Source organism: Harmonia axyridis, chromosome 6 (genome assembly GCF_914767665.1).
Source record: "Harmonia axyridis chromosome 6, icHarAxyr1.1, whole genome shotgun sequence".
Taxonomy (NCBI): domain Eukaryota; kingdom Metazoa; phylum Arthropoda; class Insecta; order Coleoptera; family Coccinellidae; genus Harmonia; species Harmonia axyridis.
This window is the reverse complement of record NC_059506.1, coordinates 11,353,709-11,378,401: the sequence shown is the minus strand read 5'-3', so window position 1 is coordinate 11,378,401 and position 24,693 is coordinate 11,353,709. Positions and strand designations below refer to the sequence as shown.

At 35.0% G+C, this 24,693-nt stretch overlaps 1 protein-coding gene across 1 annotated transcript in view; it reads right to left on the bottom strand.

Moving 5' to 3' along the window:
* The window catches only part of LOC123683507 (methylglutaconyl-CoA hydratase, mitochondrial), a 222,969-nt gene that overhangs the window by 95,058 nt on the left and 103,218 nt on the right, over positions 1 to 24,693 (bottom strand). The window contains exon 2 of the mRNA XM_045622596.1: positions 9,639 to 9,773. Coding sequence (XP_045478552.1) covers positions 9,639 to 9,773 — 135 coding nt within the window. The remainder of the gene's footprint in view (positions 1 to 9,638; positions 9,774 to 24,693) is intronic.

Below are 24,693 nucleotides of genomic sequence, written 5' to 3'. Positions count from 1 at the left end.
TAAAGTATAACTTTTCCTGCCTACGCAGCAAAGTAAGTACTTTCATGCTTAGGCATCATCAGAAATGATTAATGGAAAAAAAAAATTTCAAACTACAATTATTATGGACATATACATTTCCATAGCAACCAACCATCGAACAATTGCAATTTGTATGAAATTTCATTTCAATTTATCACTACAAAAAAAATTAAAAGATCAATACTTATACATGGCCGAGCGTAGCGTGACTAGGAATTCAGCTGAGGTAGTCAATTTACTGCTTTGCCGCCTAATAAAACAAATAACTATCAAAAGTGACTTTTATTTGACAATAACCTTTTTTATCCGATTTGAAAAAATTATTAAATATTGAACTTAGATGAGCTGAATATATCTGTAAAAACCCCAAGTGTTCCTTTTCTTATTGCCTTCACTCATTTTTTTACGTGTCAAATGTCAAATAATCATTTTGAATTTCAGTAGAATATCAGAAATTCTCATCTAGATAAACAAACCGACAACAATAACCTAATAAATCACATGTCTTATATTCCTATACCCACTTTTGTGGTCTCCAAAGGCGCATAAAATGAGAACTCAAAAGCTTCTCGAATTTTTCATTCTAGAAATCTCAATATGCACTCTTCATGATTTTCTCTGTGAAATCATACACTCAGAGATAATCATATATTTTTTTCTATTATCCATATTCGATATACGTCCATGACAGTGGTTCATTGTCATTTCTGTATTCACAATATTTACAGTAATTATCTTATTTAGTAATATATAACTAAACAAATATAACAAATTTTCCTTCTTTTGAAGAAGTTTTCCAAAGAATTTTGCTTACTCATAATAAGATTGTGATATATAAGGTTGTTACATATAATGGATATTCCTTCTGGGGGGTATATATCCCCCTTATCCCCCCCTAGGATACGCCACTGTATCTAAACTGAACTGAATTTCTAAAGTTTACAGAAACACAAATTTACTCTTTGCTGGGCTTCATCGAGAGTTGAGATTTTATTAGGGGCAATAAATACCAAACAGGCGGTTCTTCAAATTGAATGGGTGTGTCAGGTACAAATCTACCAAAAATTTTCGGGTAGCTCCATCTAGCGGAATTGCAGTTTCAGCGCAAAGTAGTCTACAACCTTAATGAAGGTTGTAACAAGCAGAAATCTTCATGTTGTTTCTTCCGGAACACCAACATACTGGCCAACTAATCCGAACAAAATCCCAGACATCCTAGACTTCTTCGTCACGAATAGTATAAACAGCAATTATATACAGACAGAATCAACTCAAGACCTATCATCGGACCACTCACCGATTTTGATGACTCTTAGTACAACCGCCAAGTTCCGGGAGAAAAAAGTACACTCACAACATCTAAAACCAACTGGAAACTATTTCAAGAATTATTAAGTGACAGGATAAGACTAGATATTGATCTCAATGAAATTGAAGAATTGGACGAAGCTGCAAGGTATACTACAGAAGTAATTCAGAGAGCAGCTTGGGAATCCACACCAACCCCATTAAAAGAGGATGATATTGAAACAAAATTACCATTGCAAATTCGAGAACTAGTAATTGCTAAACGACAAGCTAGAAGTAGATGGCAAAGATCCCGTAACCCAGCGGATAAAACAGTTTATAACCGCTTGGGTAGAAAACTTCAAAAAAGTCTTAAAGATTATTCCAACTCGCAATTTCAACACCACATTCAAAATATAGACAACAACAGTGAATACAATATTTGAAAAGCCACGAAGAAATATAAGAGACCTATAACACGAAAACCTCCAATCCGTAAGACAACTGGGGAATGGGCCAACTCTGATGAGGAAAAATCAAAAATCTTCGCTTTACACTTGTCACAAGTACTGAGACCGGATGATCCCCATCCAGGCTACAATGATACAGAGGTTGAGTCGTTTCTTGCGTGCCAGATGTCTCTTCCCATAAAACCTTTCAGACCCAAGGAAATTCTTCAGGAAGTTATAAAGCTGAAAAATAAGAAAGCACCCGGTTTCGATTTGATAACTGCAGAAATTCTGAAAAAACTGCCACAAAAGGCTATATTATTATTATTCAACCGTATGATGAGCCTTTCCTAAGTCCCGACCATCTGGAAATATGCTGAGATAATAATGATATCCAAGCCAAACAAACCTGAATACGACGTGAGATCTTATAGACCCATAAGCCTTTCACCACTTCTAGCCAAATTGTTTGAAAAACTTCTACTCAAGAGATTGAAGAAAGATATAGACCTTTATGCAATACTACCCAACCATCAGCTTGGATTTAGGGAAAACCATTCGGCAAGCCATCAGATACATCGTGTGATAAACACCATATCAAGAAGTCTCGAAGACAAAAAATATTGTACTGCTGTATTCCTGGATTCATCGCAGGCGTTCGACAAGGTTTGGCATAATGGCCTACTCTATAAATTGAAAAATCTTCTTCCTCAGCCATACTATCTAATTCTAAAATCATATCTCACCAATCGATATTTTGCTGTGAAACAGGGTGATGCTCTATCTGAACCAATTGAAATAAAAGCAGGAGTACCACAGGGAAGTATACTAGGACCACTGCTTTATCTCATATACAGGGTGGCCATTTGAAAACGAAACAGACGAGATTACAGACGAAATAAAGTTTTTCGATAGAAATGCTCGGACAGTTCGATTTCTGTTTCGAGGGGGACAACTTAAGATGTAGGTTACGGACGCATAGCGCTTCAACCCTTGCTACTACAACCCTCACCCCCAAATTTTGAATAGGGAAGATGGGGTGAGTGATACCTCATTTGAAAGGTATTTTTATACTGATTTCAGCACAGTAATTGTTTTTTCATTTTATGCATTAGTTCTCGAAATATTCTTAACTAAGTATTTGAAAATGAAGTGGTGTTTTCATGGCACTTGTAGTGTTTTGTGAAAAATCGACATTTTGAGCTTCAAAACAACCATGACTGTGGCTTCCTTCCTAACTAACTGAAGCATGAATATTTCGAGAACTAATGCATAAAATGAAAAAACAATTACTGTGCTGAAATCAGTATAAAAATACCTTTGAATTGAGGTATCACTCACCCCATCTTCCCTATTCAAAAATTGGGGGTGGGGGTTGTAGCAGCAAGGGTTGAACGCTATGCATCCGTAACCTACATCTTAAGTTGTCCCCCTCGAAACAGAAATCGACCTGTCCGAGCATTTCTATCGAAAAACTTTATTTCGTCTGTAATCTCGTCTGTTTCGTTTTCAAATGGCCACCCTGTATACATCCGACATTCCAGAGAATCAGAACACTACAATAGCATCATTTGCAGATGACATAGCAACACTCACAACCCATGAAAATGCAGCTACAGCTTCTGAAAAGCTCCAAGAACATCTGAATGAACTGGAGAAAAGGTATCGACAATGGCGTCTAACCATCAATGAAACTAAATCAGTCCAAGTAACATTCACCAACAAAAGAAACATATGTCCACCCGTTAAAATAAATGGAAATCAAATCCCAGTTAAAACAGAAGCCAAATACCTAGGAATCCACTTAGACCAACGCCTCACCTGGAAACAACACATTCAAGCTAAAAAGGCGCAAATAAATATTAAATTCCGGCAAATGTACTGGCTAATAGGCAGAAAATCCAAGTTATCCCTCCAAAACAAGGTACTAATTTACAAAGCCATAATTAAACCAATATGGACATACGGTATTCAATTCTGGGGATGTGCCAAGGACTCAAATATCCAAATAATACAGAGATTGCAATCCAAAATACTTCGATCGTTAACAGATGCACCTTGGTACATTTCCAATTTGACGATATATAATGATTTGAAAATTCAATTTATCAATTAGGAAATCAAAAAACTATCAATAAAATATAAACAAAATCTGGAAGGGCATGAAAACAGCATAATAGACCAACTAGCAGAAAACCCATTTAACAGAAGGAGACTACAGAAAACTTGGCCAATTGACTTCAATTGAAGTTTTGTGAATAAGAAGTGTCAATATGTTTGATAACTTCTACATGTCATTTTAAATTCATCACATTTAATTAATACTTGTGTATAGTAGATTGTAAATCTCAATAAAGGATATAAAAAAAAATCTCCTGTAGAAGCCTTTTGAGAAGTGTATTTTCCATTTCAAGCATTTTTATCGCCGTATTCGGTTCGACCATCTCATGTTTACATGTTGCATTTTCTTGGTTTGCGGCACGTAGCATGCAAGATTTGTGGAAATTGTTGTCGCATTTGCCACATTTCACACTTTCTTTAACTTTTCTAACACAATAATGACATTTATTATCACTATTTTCACCGTCCTTTTGGGAGCTAGTATCTGTATCACTTTCATTTGTCGCCATTTTGAATTCCTTGGTTCACACGATGTTCTCTGAACATTACAGGATATCTCCTTTCGTGGGAACCATAACATAAAAAAAAGTATACCTATTTCGTAAAATTATATTTGTTTTTTCTTTCTGATGAATGATATATTATGATATAATAGATAATTCGAGAGCAATCCTGAAAAAAAACTAGGTTGAAATATTTAGCAGGACCGGATTTATCGAATATTTTATTCAACATCGTCATTCCTCTGGCAAACAAGGTGGCAGAGGAACGACGTACAGTTTCAACTGAATTTTGAAGCTTAAAATCATCTCATTATTTCATTGAAGGAAATCAAATTCAATTTAAGAGTAATATGCCATTGGCAACGGAAGAAAAATTACAGCGGAAACGGGAAGTTGAAAAAAAAAGGTATGAGAGATTGAAGGCGGATCAATTTGAATCTAAGTTGTCACAAACATTTTTACTTGATGATATAATAACGTGCTTTAATATTAGAGTTACTTCTCCTCAACCTACTAGAGTTTATACTACTATAAATAACATCACTTCAATTTCCAAAATCGATTATATCTTAACTAACGTCGACTCTGACAACTATAGTTGTCGAGTATTTGAGCCACATATCAGTGACCATAGGGCAATTTCACTTACTTACTATTTGCACACAACTTCGACTTCGGATAGTTCAATAGAATGTAAACAGATTAGGGATTGTTCAGACGGGAATTTAATCAACCTAAATAATTTTGTTTCGAAAGGCGATTTTTCTACAATATATACTGCATCCCCTGATGATTATCATTTCATGGATATAATACTACTCGCTGTCAATGAATATTGTGCTATAAGTAAAATTCAAATTAGGAATCAGACTTCTAAGTGGATAACTACGAAAATACGTCAAGCTATCCAGGATTAAAAGAACCTATTCTGGTTGTGTAGAAATATGAAATTGAATCACCTATATGATGTTTATTCAGAACGGAAGAAAATATACAGGCAATATGAGTTCAAAAATTGATTTTTCTTCAAAGAGTATTATAAATCCATCCTGAAACATAATTAGTCTCAAATATTTAAGAATTTTTGAAAGTGAGATCCACTGAATTATCTGTGTTTTAATTTTTTCTGTGCCAGTGTGAAAATGATTTGTTTATAACTTTTTTTTTTCATATAGTCGTTTGTACTTTTTCATTGAACATATTGTCAAAAAATAAAAAACTTTCATCAAATTCTAAATTTACTTATAATAAAACTGTATCAGATCGCTCCTAAAATTTGACTAAATTAGTGTGGAATATAGTTAACACCACTACGGGAAGAAATTCGAAATTAAAATATCCAACCTGTTTGGTAATAGACGGCTTACTCACCTCCGATAGCGCGGAAATTGTTGCAGCTTTTGGTATTCATTTTTCAACTATAAGTGAGAAAAGTCCCACTGAGTATTACGGACCCATACAATTAAATATTTTTACAACCTATAAGATGAATCAAAATATTTTTTCTTTTATCCAGTTACTGATGATGAGGTGCCATCAAACGCTTAAAGAATAGTAAATGTTCTGGAACTGACTCGATTTCGACCAGAATATTAAAGTCGCTTGCACTGCCAATAGCAGAACATCTTGCTCACCTTGTTAATCTCTCGATTACTAGAGGTATATTTCCATCCTGCCTCAAATTGTCTACATTGATTCCCATATTGAAGAGAGATGACCCTACTCTCATAAATAATCTTCGACCGATTTCCTTGTTAGCGTTTTTTCCAAGTTAATTGAAAGAATAGTCTATGACTGCATGGTAGACTTCTTATCTGAATTCAGATTATTGAAGGATGCCCAACACGGGTTTCGTGCTGGACGTTCTGCACAGACGACTGCTCTATCATTTGTTGATCATGTCTTTAAATGTTTGGACGATGGGTTATGGGTCAGTGGTTTATTCTTTGACCTCTCACGTGCATTCGATTGCTTAAATTTTAAGTTCATTCGTGATAAAATGTTCAGTATCGGCTTTCGTGGTGTCTTCCTTCAGTGGGTTCACAGATTTCTAACTGACAGATTAATTTACATTAAGTTGGCTGGGTATAACTCTGACCTCTTCAATATTGAATTAGGTGTCCCTCAGGGTTCAGTTTTGGGACCTCTCATTTTTTCATTGTTCATCAACGACATGCCTGAACATGTATTTGCGGAATGGATCATTATGTTTGCTGATGATACTTCTTTTGCAATTTCTGCGAAAACACGGGATGACTTGATATAGAGGTGTACTACTTTAATCCAAGGTTTCACAAAATGGTGTAAAGATAACTTTGTAATTAATTGTGAATATTGATAAAACCGAGTGGGTTATTTTCGGTCTCAGATCTAGAGATGAAGTTTTCACTTTAGACCACGGTGGCGTCACTATCTCATCAAAATCTTCGATTAAGTTCCTCGGTTTGGTCGTAGACGATCAATTTAGGTGGTGCGATCATATCCATTTTTTGAGCACGAAGTTGAATAAGGCATACTACGCTATTAGTAAAATAAAAGAATCTCTACCTATGAAATCTTTAATAGATATTAATTACGGCCTTTTTCACTCTCATTTGAGTTATAATATTGTATTATGGGGTAATTCGGTAAGTATGGAAAGAATTTTAATATCTCAGAAAAGAATTTTACGTTTAATTGTTGGGTTAAGCTCTCGTACCTCATGTAAAAGAGTTTTTTCTGATAGGCAGATAATGACTGTGGCTTCATTATATATTTATAAGTGTTTGATTTATGTGAAGGAAAATAACGGGAGATTACCAAATCTTCCTGACAATCATCACTACAATACAAGAAATGTATCAACTCTGTTTGTTCCTGCTCACAGAAAGTCCAAATATGAGCGTTCTCCTCATTTTCAGAGTATAAGGTTGTATAATCATCTTTCAGTTTCGTTAAGAGAGCTTGACGTTACTGTGTTCAGGACTAAACTGAGACAATTAGTGAATAAGGCTTATTATAGTGTGAATGAGTATTTGAGAGATGCAGATGTTTTGTTTGATTTTTGATCTCATCAATGCTTATAGAATTGATTTTTTTCTTTGTTTTTTGTAGTTGACGTATCCTATACATATTTATGTCAGAAGGGATTTAAATAACTATTATTATTATTATTATTAAAAAGTAAGGGAGAAACTAAGACAAAGGAACGGAATCAATATTCAAAGAAAAGGGAATACAAAATTTCAAGACCTATTAACGAACTGAGGAAAATTGATTGTGGAAACAATGTTTATTTTTTGAGGGGTGCAATTGGCCCTTAGAATATAAAAAATTATTTGAATTTATGTCAAGTGAGTCCATTTTTAGAATACCTAACTATAATTTTTTGTATTTCTACTTCAGTTGTATTTTTGATACAATTTTAATTTATTTTGTACTAATGTATTGTACAGGGTGGGCAAATAAGCGAGGTGAGCGGCTATATCTCAGGATCCACTCATCGTAGAGACTTGCGGTAAAAATTTTTACCATTATAGTGTACAAGAAAACATACTGGTAATTGTTCTAACGTTCATACCTCTACCGCTTGGGGGCGTAATAGCTATCGTCGAGTAGAAAAATGAATTTTACTCGAAAATGTTTCATATGAAGTGGACGAAAAAATATCATCACTGTAATCCTTGTGAAATTCTCCATCTTTTTGAATTATCACTTCATGTTACGACATCAAATAACGGTTGGTGAAAGGGAGAAATCTGACTGATTGAAATGCCTGTAATTTAAATTTGGCTCAACATTTTTGAGCAAATTAGATCTCGTCTGAAAGATAATATCTTGTTGATTGAGGACAAAATATACTCATGATAAATTGGTTTTTGCTGCTTTCGATAGGGGGCGCTAAGTCAAAATTTCATTGTTTTGTTCATTTTACTCCAAAATTTCAAATGTAATGATAGGATTTTCTTAACGCAAAGCGATAGTTTCAGGCGTTCTGAAGTTATGGCCGAAAGGAGATATTTTTCAACTAATGCACTGCGAAAACCCAAATTGTGTCTTTAAGTTCTGAGAGAAACAAAAATCCTATCAAATTTGTATGAAAAAACCAAAAAGGCGCAAAGTGATAGCTTCTGGCGTTCTAGAGTTATGGCCGAAAAAAATATTCTTCAACTGATGCACTAAAAAACTTAATTGTGTCTTCTTTCGGCCATAACTCCAGAACGCCTGAAGCTATCGCTTTGCGACCTTTTGGTTTTTCATACAAATTTGATGGGATTTCTGTTTCTGTCAGCACCTAAAGACACAATTTGGTTTTTCGCAGTGCATCAGTTGAAGAATATCTTCTTTCGGCCATAATTCCAGAACGCCTGAAACTATCGCTTTGCAACCATCAGGTTTTTTCATGCAAATTTGATGGAACTTCTGTTTCTGTTAGGAAAATCCTATCATTACATTTAAAATTTCGAAAACAATGGACTTAGCGCCCCCTATCGAGAGCAGCTAAAACAAATTCATAATGAGTATATGTGTTCCTTAATCAACAAGAGACAAACTGAAGTTACAGACATTTGAATCAGTCAGATTTCTCCCTTTCCCCCACCCTCATTTGGTGTCGTAAAATCGAAAATGATAATTTTAGAAGACACAGAATTTTCCAAGGATGACAGTAAAATGCATTTTTCTACTCCGCGATAGCAATTACGCCTCCTAGCGGTTGGGGTATGAACTTCTTAACAACTTCCAGTGTGTTTTCTGGTATACTTTAGCGGTAATAGTAATTTACGTAACAAGTCCGGAAAATAGGGTTTTTTTGGACGAATAGACAAAATTCCAGGACGAGCGTAAGCGAGTCCTGGAAGTCTGTGAGTCCAAAAAAACCATTTTCGGGCGTGTTGCGTACAATATTTTTTCGGCAACCATGTAAAATAACACTATCGCTGCTGCTTTCCATATTTTATTGCGATTGCGATCAAAAAACATGCAAATTTTTGACAACTAACTTCATATGAACTGTCAGCCGTTATTTCGGTTGCTATGGATTCTAGGATTCTTTTCCGGCCTAGTCCGGGAAGTACGTACTTTCCGGACTAGGCCGGGAAATGCTACTTTCTCAGAGAAAAAGTGTCCGGGAAGTGAGCACTTCCCGGACGGTTGCCGAAAAAAATTTTTACCGCAAGTTTTTACGATGAGTGGATCCTAAGATATAACCGCTTACCTCGCTTCTTGCCCACTCTGTACATAGAAATAAGAAATGATTTATCTATTTATTATACCGTACCCATAGCTAGGCCATCCATAGCTGCGATAACTGGTACTGGCAGATGGTTTACTTTCGTCATCAATGATCTCAATTGCAGTGAAAACTGTTTCATCTCGTCGACAGGCATCTTTAATCTTTCTTTTAAATCGGCTCCTGAAATGAAAATTCAGATTTCATTACGCTGATATACTCTATTAGATTTTGTAGAAAATCCTGTCAGGTGAAAAATATCACTCGGTATATGTCATAAAAAAACTGAAAATTTGAAAAGAGCGGAAAATATTGGGTGTGAATCTGATTTTTGGTTGAATGGTATTAAGAAGATTCTTTTTACTATCTTGTATCTATGTTCTTTATACATTATATATTCATTCAAAACCAGATTTACACCCAACATTTTTCGCTCTTTTCAAATTTTCATATGACATTCTCAAAAACCAGGATATATAACACCATGAATAGTTTTCGGAATGAGTTGAACTAATTTTTTTTTCTCGATAACGAAGCTTGATAAGAAGATAATACAGGATACTAAAATATAAGAAACTACAGAAAAATATGCAGGTTTATTTATAAATAACTAGGTACCGGTTTTTTCAAAACTTCTTATCTAGTCATATCTCGAAAAGGAAGCAACTCCGGACGGTTCGTAGACCATTTTTATGGCCAAACGAATCAATATCTGAAGCTTCGTACCAGTGTGGCCAGATGTAGTAGAAATCTACTTTTTTAGTAGATTTTTCGCATTTCCATGACATTTTTAGTAGGGAGAAATCCGTTGAGAGATTTTGTTAGGTTTTATAGGTTTTAGAAATCTCACCGAGACTGTTGGGAATTGGGATACCTAGATTGTTCCGATGAATCAATTCATTGTTCATCGAGGTTCTAGAAGAACGTACATAAACATAACAAAATCATAAAACTTCTTTGGTGGCTGTCGGTTGAGAATAACTACGAAAGGTGATGAAATTTTGTACCTCATTTTAAACAGATGGTGTATCGAGTGGTGTAAAATCTTCAGTTGAAAATATACCATGATCTCACATCTGGTATTCTATTAATCGGAAAAAAGGTGTAACTAGAATTTCATTGACCAATTAAAGTGACTGAATATTTCAGAATTATCTATATTCATATCACATTACAGTAATCAGGAAATTGAGACAAAATGGGGGTGTTCCATTAAAAGCAAATGACGTTGACGTCATCACTCAAAAGTAATTCACCCTGTATATTAGATTATTGTTTTGAAATACAGTAAATTAAAATCGAAAATCGACTTGTTTCAGGATTATTTCTTAAAATGTCTGTTTAGCTAAAAATAAATTTCTTCCATACTTCACGGACACAGTGTATATCATGTATCTCATTAAATTAAAGGTTCTTCGAAAAATTTCCGCAAAACCTATTACGTATCTTCAAGGCCGTCGCTAGCCAAACTGCCGCCCTAGGCAAAGACCCATTTTGCCGCCCTAACAGAAGCTTACTCTGCAGAATGCTAAAAATTAATATTGGATAATCGGATAATAACAATTATTTTAAAGTCGAATATATGTTTAAGATTAGTATATTTGATAAAAAAAATCATTAGTGAAATTCGTTTAAATCAAAAAAATAATTTTATTCGTTCTTCCGGTAATCCAGATTTAACAGAAAAAGTAGATAATACCGCCCTCCATTAATTGTCGCCCCTCTAGAGTAGGCCCTGCAGTTTCAAGTTCCTAGCTCAGTTTTGATTTTAGAAAAAGCAAGATTATCGAGTAAAATAATTGAATGATGCGGATGAACCATTATTTAATTCGACACTAGATAATTTTATATAAAAAATGAGTATTATAAAATAATGGAATGTGGTATGAAATAATAAAACTTCTTATATTTCGTAAGCACTTCTCTATCTCTGAGTGATAAGATTCTGGAGAAAGTGAAAGTAGTCAAGGACTTGGGCATATATCTGGATTCGAAATTATCATTTGAACGCCACATAGATGATATTGTTTCCAGAGCTTTCAGAATGCTCGGTTTCATTCTGAGAATTTCGCGTTCATTTAGAAGTGAGGAAACGCTAAAGGTTCTTTACTTTTCGCTTGTTCGCAGTATAGTTGAATATGCAACACCAATTTGGAATCCCTTTTATCACAAATATATCAATCGGATCGAAAGGGTACAAAGAAAGTTCACTAGAGTCTTATACTACAGGTTCGGGAATAGACAAATTGAGTGTCCTTATGATGCAAGGTTGAGGCTTTATAGATTGACTACTCTGGAGCAGAGAAGGGTTGTGTTCGATCAAACTTTTTTATATCGGATAATGAATGGCCACTTCGATTTCCCTCTCATTAATGAGGTTTATTTGAACACTCGTGCTTTCACCGGACGTCGAAGAGAACTGTTTTATGTCCCAAGAGCGCGCACGTCGTTGTTTTATAACTCAATTTTTTTGAGAATCATGCGGTTTTATAACTGGCACATTTTTTTTATTGACATTTTCAATATTTCTCAAGTTGCTTTTAGGGAAGAATTATATTTGTATCTATGTAGAAATTACTGAATTGTTTATATTTTTTTTTTGATATTGTTAATATGTTTTATCTTATAGTTTATGTTCATTCTCAATTGTAAATATCTTCTTTTTTTGTGGTGAATCCTTGTAATTGGGTTATTCCTGTTAGGATTCCTGTTTATGTTAAATAAATAAATAAATAAATAAATATTTCTCAAGAAGGATCAGTTGGAAGTGATGAAATGGAATTGTTTTCTTATATTTTACATTTAATTCTGAGAAATCAACATTTTGATTAGAAAATTGAAAAGAAAATAATTCAGAAATGGCAATAAAATTCGGCAACGTAAAGCGGACGCCGACAAGCCTGATGGAGTGCATGTGTTTTTGTTAGCGTCAATAACTCGTAAACAGCACTATGAGGGGATCACATCTGGATATTTTATGAGTATAATGTATAATGCGGCATCTTTGATGGTGTTTGATTTTAAATTTGTCTGTATTCTTTCCTGTTGTTGCAGAATGAATTAAATCTCATTTCGTACTTTGAATTTCTACACATGAAATTTTTGTTGATCAAGCTTGAAATGCCGCCCTTGAATTTTGCCGCCCTAGGCGACCGCCTACCCTGCCTACCCCCTAGCGACGGCCCTGCGTATCTTGTATCTAATGCCTCGAACACTGATGTTAAAAGAATTTTGTATTTGGTTATATTTCATTGGGTATTTAGTACATCATTGTCAGTGATTGCATTATATGGGCAATATTTAAAGTTATGTGGGAAAAGAACTTTTATGGAAATGAGTAATTTCTGAAAAAGAAACATAAATCGGTAAAATCTTTTCTGATCGAACAAAAACTCTTATGTATCCACTTATGTGAGCGTTGGTTCTTCGTTTTATACTATAGTTAAATAATGAAGTATTCGTTTGAACAAAATACCTACGGAAGCAGGTATAAAGGTCGTGAAGAATTTAATCTCAACATTTTATCAGTTTAGTATTCCGTTGGCCAATAGTCGATTAAACAACAATAGTATTATTTACAGAGTTAGATAAACGACAGTGAAAATTCAAATAATAAAGATAAACACGTATAAGGGCCAAGAAATTGATACGCACAAAAGTTCCATTAGGATTTTTCCATGATGAAATTCATATTTTCATTCAAATTCTCATTGCTCTGATACTTGCCGAAAGAAATATTCCAGTAGGCACTCAAAAAAGAATGACAGAAACGATTTGTACGACGATTTTACGAATAATGAGAAAATTTAATGCAGCATCATCTGTGAAATTTGGCAAAAAGTATGTTAGTAAATACTTGGTAGTTTTCAGAACGATGTTGGTAGATGTCTGCGGCAAATTCAGTATATTTACCTTATGCCAATCTGGTCACGCTGCTTCGTACCGTAGTGGAAAATCAAATATTATTTAAGTCGTTCATAATTTGAGTTAGTTTGATGGTTGAGAACTAATTTTTATTCAGGTTAACTATTTTTCTTATCAGATGCTGTTAATGTCATTATTTGGGATAAATATTTTCTCCGAATACTGCATTCTTTGCGGGTTGGGTAGGTCATAAAAAGTCATAAAAGCTCTTTGGGATTTGCCAAAAGAACGGTTCTAATAAATTTGTTCTGGTTTAAAAACAAATTTTACCTTGGAAATGTGCATTGAAAACAGAAAAAGATTGAAATATGAACTTCAACTCGAATATACATTGAAATATGTAGTTATGCGAATGCATATTCATCCAAAGCCTCTTAGTCTTAAGCCAGACTCGTCGGTTTTGTGATCTAGGAAATATTGGATAATTTTTTCAACATATTTTGTTTGAAATTTTTATATTTCTGGTTGAGCTATCCACATGATATTCATTACTACTCTTGAAAGTCTTGTAATTGTTATCTAACATCTAAAGGCAACATTTCATTCAGATTAAATTGAAAGTTTCGAAATTTTCAGAAGAAAAATTCGAACGGCTATATCTACGGAATTCCTTGTCGTATTTTGACTAACTAAACAGCAACGTTCGATACTCGAAGGGGGTTGAGTGAAGTAGCCTTCCCTAGAATTTGCCAAAAAAGATTCTATTATTATTATTATTAAGATATCGTGAAAATTTCAAGTTTGATAAATTAATATCGATATTGATATTAATTTTCTTGATAAACATTCACCTTCATTCAAATATTTTGACTCGATGCTACGTTCCATAGGTATGCAACAACTCATTTGGAGGCCGACTCACACCACAGCTACTTCTGAATCCCTGATTAATGTTATTTTGACCAACAAAAAAATAATTTCCCCCACCTTCACTCTCCCTTCTAATTTTTCGCTGCATGAATGTATCGGTTTAACATAAAAATTGACAAACCTAAAATGAGACCTCGAATTTTCACCATATGAGATTGTAAGAATTTCGATGAAAAGTTATTATTTGATGATATTATTAATTCTGATCTACGTAAAATATATCATATGAACGACGTCGATGAGAAGGTTCAGCTCCTTACCGATGTATTGATAGATTTGTTCAATAAACATTTTCCGCCAAGAGAAATTCGCATTACAAAACGACATGCGCCATGGATGACGGATGAGATTAGAAAACTAATGAAGAGTAGGGACAGAGCAAGAGGGGTACACGGAAGAATCAAAACGCCAGAGGCTTGGTGTTATATATTGTATCTATAGCAGTCTTTGATACATTTTATTTTGATCATTTTCGTAATTTTGAATTGATTAAAACTAGTACCATTCTTTCTCTTTATACTGGTCAAAAATTCAAGCCAATGGGCTGTATCATTCTTCCTGTAAACTTCAGAGGAGTAGATTCTAGATTGACCATTTATGTAATTTAGAATGGAGGTCCACCAATTTTAGGAAGGAATTTTTTGAATGCATTTGACATAGTATTTGATAGTTTATTTCATTTCAGCACTGAATTTTCTCCAGAAGCTGTACAACTTTTTGATGAGTATCCTGAATTATTTTCTTCTGGCTTGGGAACCTTCAATAAGGGTTAAGCTAAGTTATTACTGAAAAACCCAGAGTCGGTACATCCAAAATTCTTCAAGGCTCGTGCAGTGCCTTATGCTTTACGAGGTAAGGTAGAAAAGGAAATTAATAGATTGCTGAAGTTAAATATCATTACACCAATCGATTATGCAGAATGGGGTACCCCGGTGGTACCAGTCATAAAAAAAATGGTGATATAAGATTGTGCGGAGATTTTAAAGTAACGATCAACCCCCATCTTTTATCAGATAAACATCCTCTTCCAAAAGCACAAGAATTATTTGATAAATTAGGAGGAGGAATCGAATTTTCAAAAATTGATTTAACTAATGCATATAAACAAATTTTGATAGATGAAGATTCTGAGAAACTTGTAGTAATTTCAACTCATTTAGGTTCATTTAAATATAAAAGATTACCATTTGGCATTAGGTAATAGTGCACCCTCTATTTTTCAAAAATTTATGGAAAAATTTTTAGCAGGTATAGGTGTTGTGTTTATCGATGACATTTGTGTCACGGGTAGAAACCGTGCTGAACATTTATCTCGGTTGAGAAAAGTTTTAGAAATTCTTGAAAATTCAGGGTTAAAGATTTCATCGGAAAAATGTCTCTTTTTCCAAAAATCTATTGATTATTTAGGTTATAAAATTGATGCTTAGGGCATTCACCCTTGAGAAAGTAAAATTGAAGCCATTTTGAGAGCACCTAGACCAACTAATGTTAAGCAATTACAGTCATTTCTTGGTTTAATTAATTATTATGGAAAATTTATCAAAAATTTATCATCTTCTTTATACCCCCTGTATGCTTTATTACAGAAGGGAAGGCGATGGAATTGGTCCAATGAATGCGAAATTTCATTTGAGCAAGTCAAAAAGAGTTTGACAGGTAATAATCTTCTTGTATCGTATGATCCTAATTTACCTTCAAAATTAACAGTAGACGCTTCAGATTACGGTTTGGGGGCGGTTTTGAGTCACGTAATGCAAGATGGTTCAGATAGACCTTTAGCTTATGCCTCAAGAGTTCTTAAAACAGCAAAAAAGCGTTATGCTCCAATAGAGAGGGTTTGGCGATTATTTTCGGTTTGAGTAAATTCAATCAGTATTTGTACGGAAATCATTTTTATCTAGAAACTGATAATAAAGCTTTAACCTATATTTTCAACCCTTCTGAGGGTATTCCAGAGTTTTCAGCGAATCGAGTTAGACGCTGGGCTACCATTCTTGCTAACTATAATTATCAAATCTCTTATGTCAAGTCTTCTTTGAATAAAGCAGATTTTTTATCTCGACTACCGGTCCATAATCCTGATGAAAATTGGGCGGATGTCGATCCAAATTATATTTATTATTTTTCTAATGTTGAGGAAAAAATTATTGAATTTACTGATATCGTTCGAGAGACTAAGCAAGATAAAATTTTATCGAAAATATTGAATTTTGTGAAAAACGGTCGTTGGCCAAGTTATGCCTATAAGGAAAATGATTACAAATATTTTGTTTCTAAGCGATTTGAGTTATCAATTGAGATGACGCTCTTTTATGGAATCATAGAGTAGAAGTTCCCACGAAATAAAAATCTAAATTGTTGGATAAGTTACATGAAAGTCACATAGGTATAGTTAAAATGAAATCAACTGCCAGATCATATTTTTGGTGGCCAAAAATCGATACAGACATGGAAATTATATTGAAAATTGTGAATCCTGTAAAATGAATCAACCTAATCCACCGAAGTCGATACTAAGTCCTTGGCCATGGCCAGAAAAACCATGGCAACGTATTCATTTAGATTTCGCTGGACCACTTAGAAATACTATGTATTTGATTATTGTTGACGCCCATTCAAAATGGTTGGAAGTTTTTACTATGAAAAGTACCACTTCAGAAATGACTATAAAAGTTCTTAGAAAAACTTTCGCGAGATTCGGTTTATCGGAAGTTGTTGTGTCTGATCAAGGTACTCAATTCAAATCCAATCAATTTCAGACATTTTCGGCAAAAAATGGGACTACCTATATCGACGGACCTGCTTGGCATGCACAATCAAATGGTCAAGCTGAGTCCTCAGTTAAAATTATCAAAAATGCGCTAAAGAAATTAATCCAAGATAATTTCAACGATACAGACTGTCGCGGAAATAATGAAATTTTAGAATTATTCCGAATGTTGAGTGTGCACTTACCTTTTTTTGCGAGTGGACTGTATTTTCCATAGACGAAAAAAGGTAAGTGCACACTCAACATTCGAAATAATTCTAAAATTTCATTATTTCCGCGACAGTCTGTCTAGTTAGCAGATAAGGCAGGCGAATTTATGTCGCAGTTGAATGATAATGAAATCAATCAATTTTTTTGCGAGTGGACTGTATTTTCCATAGACGAAATAACATGCGGCGATATCTTGCATATATAGCTCTGCGGCGGTTGTTTTCATACTGTCTCCTATCTCTCTTCGTAAACTCCACATGACACGGCACACATGTGCAACCCTCAACAAAACCCGCGCCATTATTTGGTCCTTCGAGCCGGATAAAAACGGCGCAGAGCTATCGAGCGAATATCCTCCGAATCAAATGAAGGTTCGGAATTTTTGAATAGTAAATTGACAGTATAACGTCCAAAATTACCCCTTTCATGAATCTCAGCGAAAATTTTTTCACATAACGCATTTTCAGGCGAACATATTGATTTGACTGAAGGAACTTCCTCAACCTCCCAGAACCGCCCAATCAAGTTATCGACCGATAGAGCATTATTGCCCAGAGCTGCGAAAAATGTAGACACATTGGCCGTAATATGAGTATCATAAGCGTTATATTTACCCATAAGTATGTAACCGAAAATAGTGTTGATAGCTACTGGTTCATTTGCATGTCCGATAACACGACCTTCTTTTAAAATATGTGGAAAAATATCGGCTCCTAATAGCATATCTACCGGAGCAGGTTTATGAAATGAATCGTCAGCTAGTTGGATATTATTCAGGTGAACCCAATGAGTATGATTTGATTTTGAGACCGGCATATTGGCACAAAGTTTGGGTAAAACAACCGCGTCGATGGTAAATATAGGAGATATTTTTCCAACAGGCTTTATTTTACATGTAACACCACTCTTGGATGTCATGTTAGTCATATTTCCAAGACCCTGTATCGAAAGTGAGCAAATGAAACGTGATAAACCCAACCTATTTGCACATTTTTCGGTGATATAACTTGTTTGTAAACCACAATCTAATATCACACGTACCTTTTGAAAGTTACTACAAGAATCAGAAACCTCGACTATTGCAGTTGAAAGTAAAACACCAACAGCTGAAGACATCATTACAGAAAATGTGGAAATGTCTGGTGACTTGGAAGTACTAGGTAAAGGTTTGAGAACTGACTTGAAGATTATCGGAAGAAGAGTAATTTTTAGTTAGATCCTTATTTACGTGTATGCTTGAATGATGTCTTTCATGACAAAAATGACAACTTGATTTTGACCTGCATTTATAAATTGAATGTTGCGAACTTAAACAATTTGTGCATAGTTTGTTTTGCTTGACAAAAAGAGATCTGTCATTAGGTGTTCTGTTATGATATTCAGAGCATTTGTAAATTGTATGATCCTGTTTACAGAATGAACATGTAATAGTTGAATTTTTTATACCTTTACAAGCGTTTGCGAAGTATGTTGAAGACTGTTTTGGTCTCGAATGAGAGGAAAAATTTGGAACATTTTTCGAACTGGGTGATAGCGTGTTTGAGGATTTACCCACTGAGAGATCAATAGCATCAAGCGTATGACATCTTTGTTGAACAAAGGCAACCAATTTTTTGAAAGAAGGTAATTCATCGAATGCTACTAGATTCTCAAATTCATAACGTGAAATGGTTTCTTGATCTAAATGTTTTGTGAAAAGATAATATAACATGAAATCCCATTCCTTCACTGGAATACCCATATTTTCGAGCGCGGCGAGGTTCTCTGTGTAGGTGTCCAGTAAAATCCTCAAATTTTGAGTATTCTTTGAATTTTTTATAATAATAGGATTATCAATCTCTTGAAAATGAGCAAAGGCTATAAGTCTTTTGTTATTATAGCGTTCTGAAAGTGATTTAAAGGCGATCGCATAATTGGCACTTGACATTGGCGTAGTCTGCACTAGAGTGAGAGGCGGACCTCGTAAAGAGGAAATCAAATAATTGAATTTCTCGATGTTCGAAAGAGAGGTATTATTATGAATGAGATTTTCAAACATGTCTATAAAGGGTTTAAATGTTTTTATATCACCTGTGAACTTTGGTATTTCAATCTTGGGAAGTTTAACATTATGATTACTGGTTTGAAATATATCCCCAATAGCGCTAGCGGAAGTTGTAACACTGGGTTTCACCTCGAAAAACTCCTGAAGTACTGTTTCAATATAGGAATAATTGAAATCAAAGTCTTTTCTATTTGTTTCCTCTTTACTTATGTCTTCATCATTGATGGCCATAAGAGATATGAGAGTTTGATGATGAGACTTAAATTCTTCGCGGTATGAATCAAGATTCTGACACAAATTTTTGAACTGGGCGCGTTTATTTATATCAATTTTAGCCTCATCAGCAAATGCCTTGATTTCAATAATCTGATTCTCACTCATTGTTCTAAGAGCTCTAGCTTGTTTAATTTTATTCGTGTTTGCCATTTTCGAACTTATCAATCAACTCCAGAACCCCGAAACGGCACGGCACTGACCAAGTCAGCTGTTTCAGGAATGAAATGCGATAAAACACAAAACCTCACAAAAAATGACCAGATTTGTTGTTAGCAGATAAGGCGTGCGAATTTATGTCGCAGTTGAATGATAATGAAATCAATCAATTTGAAACGGAATTATATTGCAATGAAAACTGAAAAATTGAATTCTAATGAATATTGAGTTTATGAAATAATGAACAGGAAGATGTGCACCTCCAGTTATGCGGAGCGATCCTTGGCACGAATGGACCATCATGAAAATGTGTGATATAAAAACATTTAAACCCTTTATAGACATGTTTGAAAATCTCATTCATAATAATACCTCTCTTTCGAACAAAGAGGAAATCAAATAATTGAATTTCTCGATGTTCGAAAGAGAGGTATTATTATGAATGAGATTTTCAAACATGTCTATAAAGGGTTTAAATGTTTTTATATCACCTGTGAATTTTGGTATTTCAATCTTGGGAAGTTTAACATTATGATTACTGGTTTGAAATATATCCCCAATAGCGCTAGCGGAAGTTGTAACACTGGGTTTCACCTCGAAAAACTCCTGAAGTACTGTTTCAACATAGGAATAATTGAAATCAAAGTCTTTTCTATTTGTTTCCTCTTTACTTATGTCTTCATCATTGATGGCCATAAGAGATATGAGAGTTTGATGATGAGACTTAAATTCTTCGCGGTATGAATCAAGATTCTGACACAAATTTTTGAACTGGGCGCGTTTATTTATATCAATTTTAGCCTCATCAGCAAATGCCTTGATTTCAATAATCTGATTCTCACTCATTGTTCTAAGAGCTCTAGCTTGTTTAATTTTATTCGTGTTTGCCATTTTCGAATTTATCAATCAACTCCACAACCCCGAAACGGCACGGCACTGACCAAGTCAGCTGTTTCAGGAATGAAATGCGATAAAACACAAAACCTCACCAAAATGACCAGATTTGTTGTTAGCAGATAAGGCGTGCGAATTTATGTCAAAGTTGAATGATAATGAAATCAATCAATTTGAAACGGAATTACATTGCAATGAAAACTGAAAAATTGAATTCTAATGAATATTGAGTTTATGAAATAATGAACAGGAAGAAATGCACCTCTAGTTATGCGGAGCGATCCTTGGCACGAATGGACCAAATAATAACAAAAGACTTATAGCCTTTGCTCATTTTCAAGAGATTGATAATGCTATTATTATAAAAAATTCAAAGAATACTCAAAATTTGAGGATTTTACTGGACACCTACACAGAGAACCTTGCCGCGCTCGAAAATATGGGTATTCCAGTGAAGGAATGGGAATTCATGTTATATTATCTTTTCACAAAACATTTAGATCAAGAAACCATTTCACGTTTTGAATTTGAGAATCCAGTAGCATTCGATGAATTACCTTCTTTCAAAAAATTGGTTGCCTTTGTTCAACAAATATGTAATACGCTTGATGCTATTGATCTCTCAGTGGGTAAATCCTCAAACACGCTATCACCCAGTTCGAAAAATGTTCCAAATTTTTCCTCTCATTCGAGACCAAAACAATCTTCAACATACTTCGCAAACGCTTCTGAGGGTATAAAAAATTCAACTATTACATGTTCATTCTGTAAACAGGATCATACAATTTACAAATGCTCTGAATATCATAACAGAACACCTAATGACAGATCTCTTTTTGTCAAGCAAAACAAACTATGCACAAATTGTTTAAGTTCGCAAAATTCATTTTTAAATGCAGGTCAAAATCAACCTGAGATATTCATTCAAAAAATCTGAATATTGTTTGAATACTGTTGGTTGTTTGTATAAGCGACGTTCGAGCGAATAAAAACGGCGCAGAGCTATCGAGCGAATATCTTCCGAATCAAATGAAGGTTCGGAATTTTTGAATGGTAAATTGACAGTATAACGTCCAAAAGTACCCCTTTCATGAGTCTCAGCGAAAATTTTTTCACATAACGCATTTTCAGGCGAACATATTGATTTGACTGAAGGAACTTCCTCAACCTCCCAGAACCGCCCAATCAAGTTATCGACCGATAAAGCATTATTGCCCAGAGCTGCGAAAAATGTAGACACATTGGCCGTAATACGAGTATCATAAGCGTTATATTTACCCATAAGTATGTAACCGAAAATAGTGTTGATAGCTACTGGTTCATTTGCATGTCCGATAACACGACCTTCTTTTAAAATATGTGGAAAAATATCGGCTCCTAATAGAATATCTACCGGAGCAGGTTTATGAAATGAATCGTCAGCTAGTTGGATATTATTCAGGTGAACCCAATGAGTATGATTTAATTTTGAGACTGGCATATTGGCACAAAGTTTGGGTAAAACAACCACGTCGATGGTAAATATAGGAGATATTTTTCCAACAGGCTTTATTTTACATGTAACACCACTCTTGGATGTCATGTTAGTCATATTTTCAAGACCCTGTATCGAAAGTGAGCAACTGAAACGTGATAAACCCAACCTATTCGCACATTTTTCGGTGATATTAGATAGTGGTTCACAAACAAGTTATATCACCAAAAAATGTGCGAATAGGTTGGGTTTATCACGTTTCAGTTGCTCACTTTCGATACAGGGTCTTGGAAATATGACTAACATGACATCCAAGAGTGGTGTTACATGTAAAATAAAGCCTGTTGGAAAAATATCTCCTATATTTACCATCGACGCGGTTGTAATGTAATTCCGTTTCAAATTGATTGATTTCATTATCATTCAACTGCGACATAAATTCGCACGCCTTATCTGCTAACAACAAATCTGGTCATTTTTTGTGAGGTTTTGTGTTTTATCGCATTTCATTCCTGAAACAGCTGACTTGGTCAGTGCCGTGCCGTTTCGGGGTTCTGGAGTTGATTGATAAGTTCGAAAATGGCAAACACGAATAAAATTAAACAAGCTAGAGCTCTTAGAACAATGAGTGAGAATCAGATTATTGAAATCAAGGCATTTGCTGATGAGGCTAAAATTGATATAAATAAACGCGCCCAGTTCAAAAATTTGTGTCAGAATCTTGATTCATACCGCGAAGAATTTAAGTCTCATCATCAAACTCTCATATCTCTTATGGCCATCAATGATGAAGACATAAGTAAAGAGGAAACAAATAGAAAAGACTTTGATTTCAATTATTCCTATGTTGAAACAGTACTTCAGGAGTTTTTCGAGGTGAAACCCAGTGTTACAACTTCCGCTAGCGCTATTGGGGATATATTTCAAACCAGTAATCATAATGTTAAACTTCCCAAGATTATTATTATTATTATTATTACATATAAATGAAGGCTGAGGACTTAGTCCTATGTAAGCCTAAAAACTAAAGAAATCAACAAGCTGACTGAATGCATGCAGAGAAAAAAAAACAATTAATATATGCATAGAAACAAATCAACCAAATGAGCAACTGTCTATTTTGCCTTTAAAACTATTCACTGAGTCAGAATTCACCACATCACCAGGCAGGCCATTCCATGTCTCGAATATACGGTTGAACAAAAAATATTGTCTCTGTCTTGTGGCAAACTTCTCCTTTTTCAATTTGAAAGTGTGACTTCTCAACCGCGGATTATTGTTGAAGATGAGGAGTTCTCTAAGATTAGCATAATTGTACTTTGCGATACGGAAAGATATGATAAGGTCCCCACGGAGTCGACGTTGGTCAAAGGCTATCAGTTGTGCCATCCTCAGTCTTTCGGGATAGGTTGGCCGCACTTCACCAAAAGTCATACGCGTGGCTCGGCGCTGAACACTTTCCAACAAGTTCCTGTCGCGCACCAAGACCGGACACCACACTGAACCTGCATACTCCATAATTGGACGAACGTAGGTTTTGTTTAGTTTTATCGAACTTGAATATGATAAATGGGAGAACGTTTTGCGGATGAGGTAGATCAGCGTATTGGCGCGCTTGCATGTAGATATTATGTGTTCGGACCAAGTTAGGTCAGCGTTAATAGTCACTCCCAAGTCCACATGTGAGGACACTATGCGTAACGGTTGACCGTTTATCGTGTACTTGCGGAGTGGATTGTTCTTTCCTTGGTGAAGTACAACGCATTTGTCGCAGTTAAGAGGTATCAGCCATTCCCCACACCACTAACTAATCGAATCTAGGTCTTCTTGAAGGAATTGATGCTCGACTATGGCATTTCCATACAGTTTAGTATCATCGGTGTAAAACGACTTGCGGGACTTTATATGAAGCGCAAGATCACTTGCATAAACAACGAAAAGGAGTGGGCCAAGAATAGACCCCTGGGGAACCCCACTTGTGACTTGTCTGTCAGAAGAAAAAGAATGACCCACCTTGACAGTGAAGGTCCTGTCCGTCAAGTAATCTTGAATCCACAGGCTTAGTTGGCCCCGGATACCGAATGTGTCGAGTTTATGTATTAGCCTCCGCACTGGGACCCTGTCGAAGGCCTTGGCAAAGTCAAGATAAACGATGTCTGTCGGTATTTTTTTATCGTAAGCTGTCGTTCAGGCACTGTAGAAGATTGCTGGTGTGGACTTACCTTTGACGAAACCATGTTGCTCCGATGGAATGATTGGGTGTTTTGTTAGAAATTTTGACATATCTTCCACAATTATTGATTCCATTACTTTGGAAGGCACGGAAAGAAGAATAATGGGCCTGTAGTTGATTGGATTGAGTTTATCACCCCTTTTGAAAACAGCAGTGACAGAGGCCCTCTTCCAGGCCCGTGGGATTTGCGATTTTGCAAAAGAGACAGACATGATTGTTGACAATGGAGAGCAGAGAACCTCGGAAAATTTG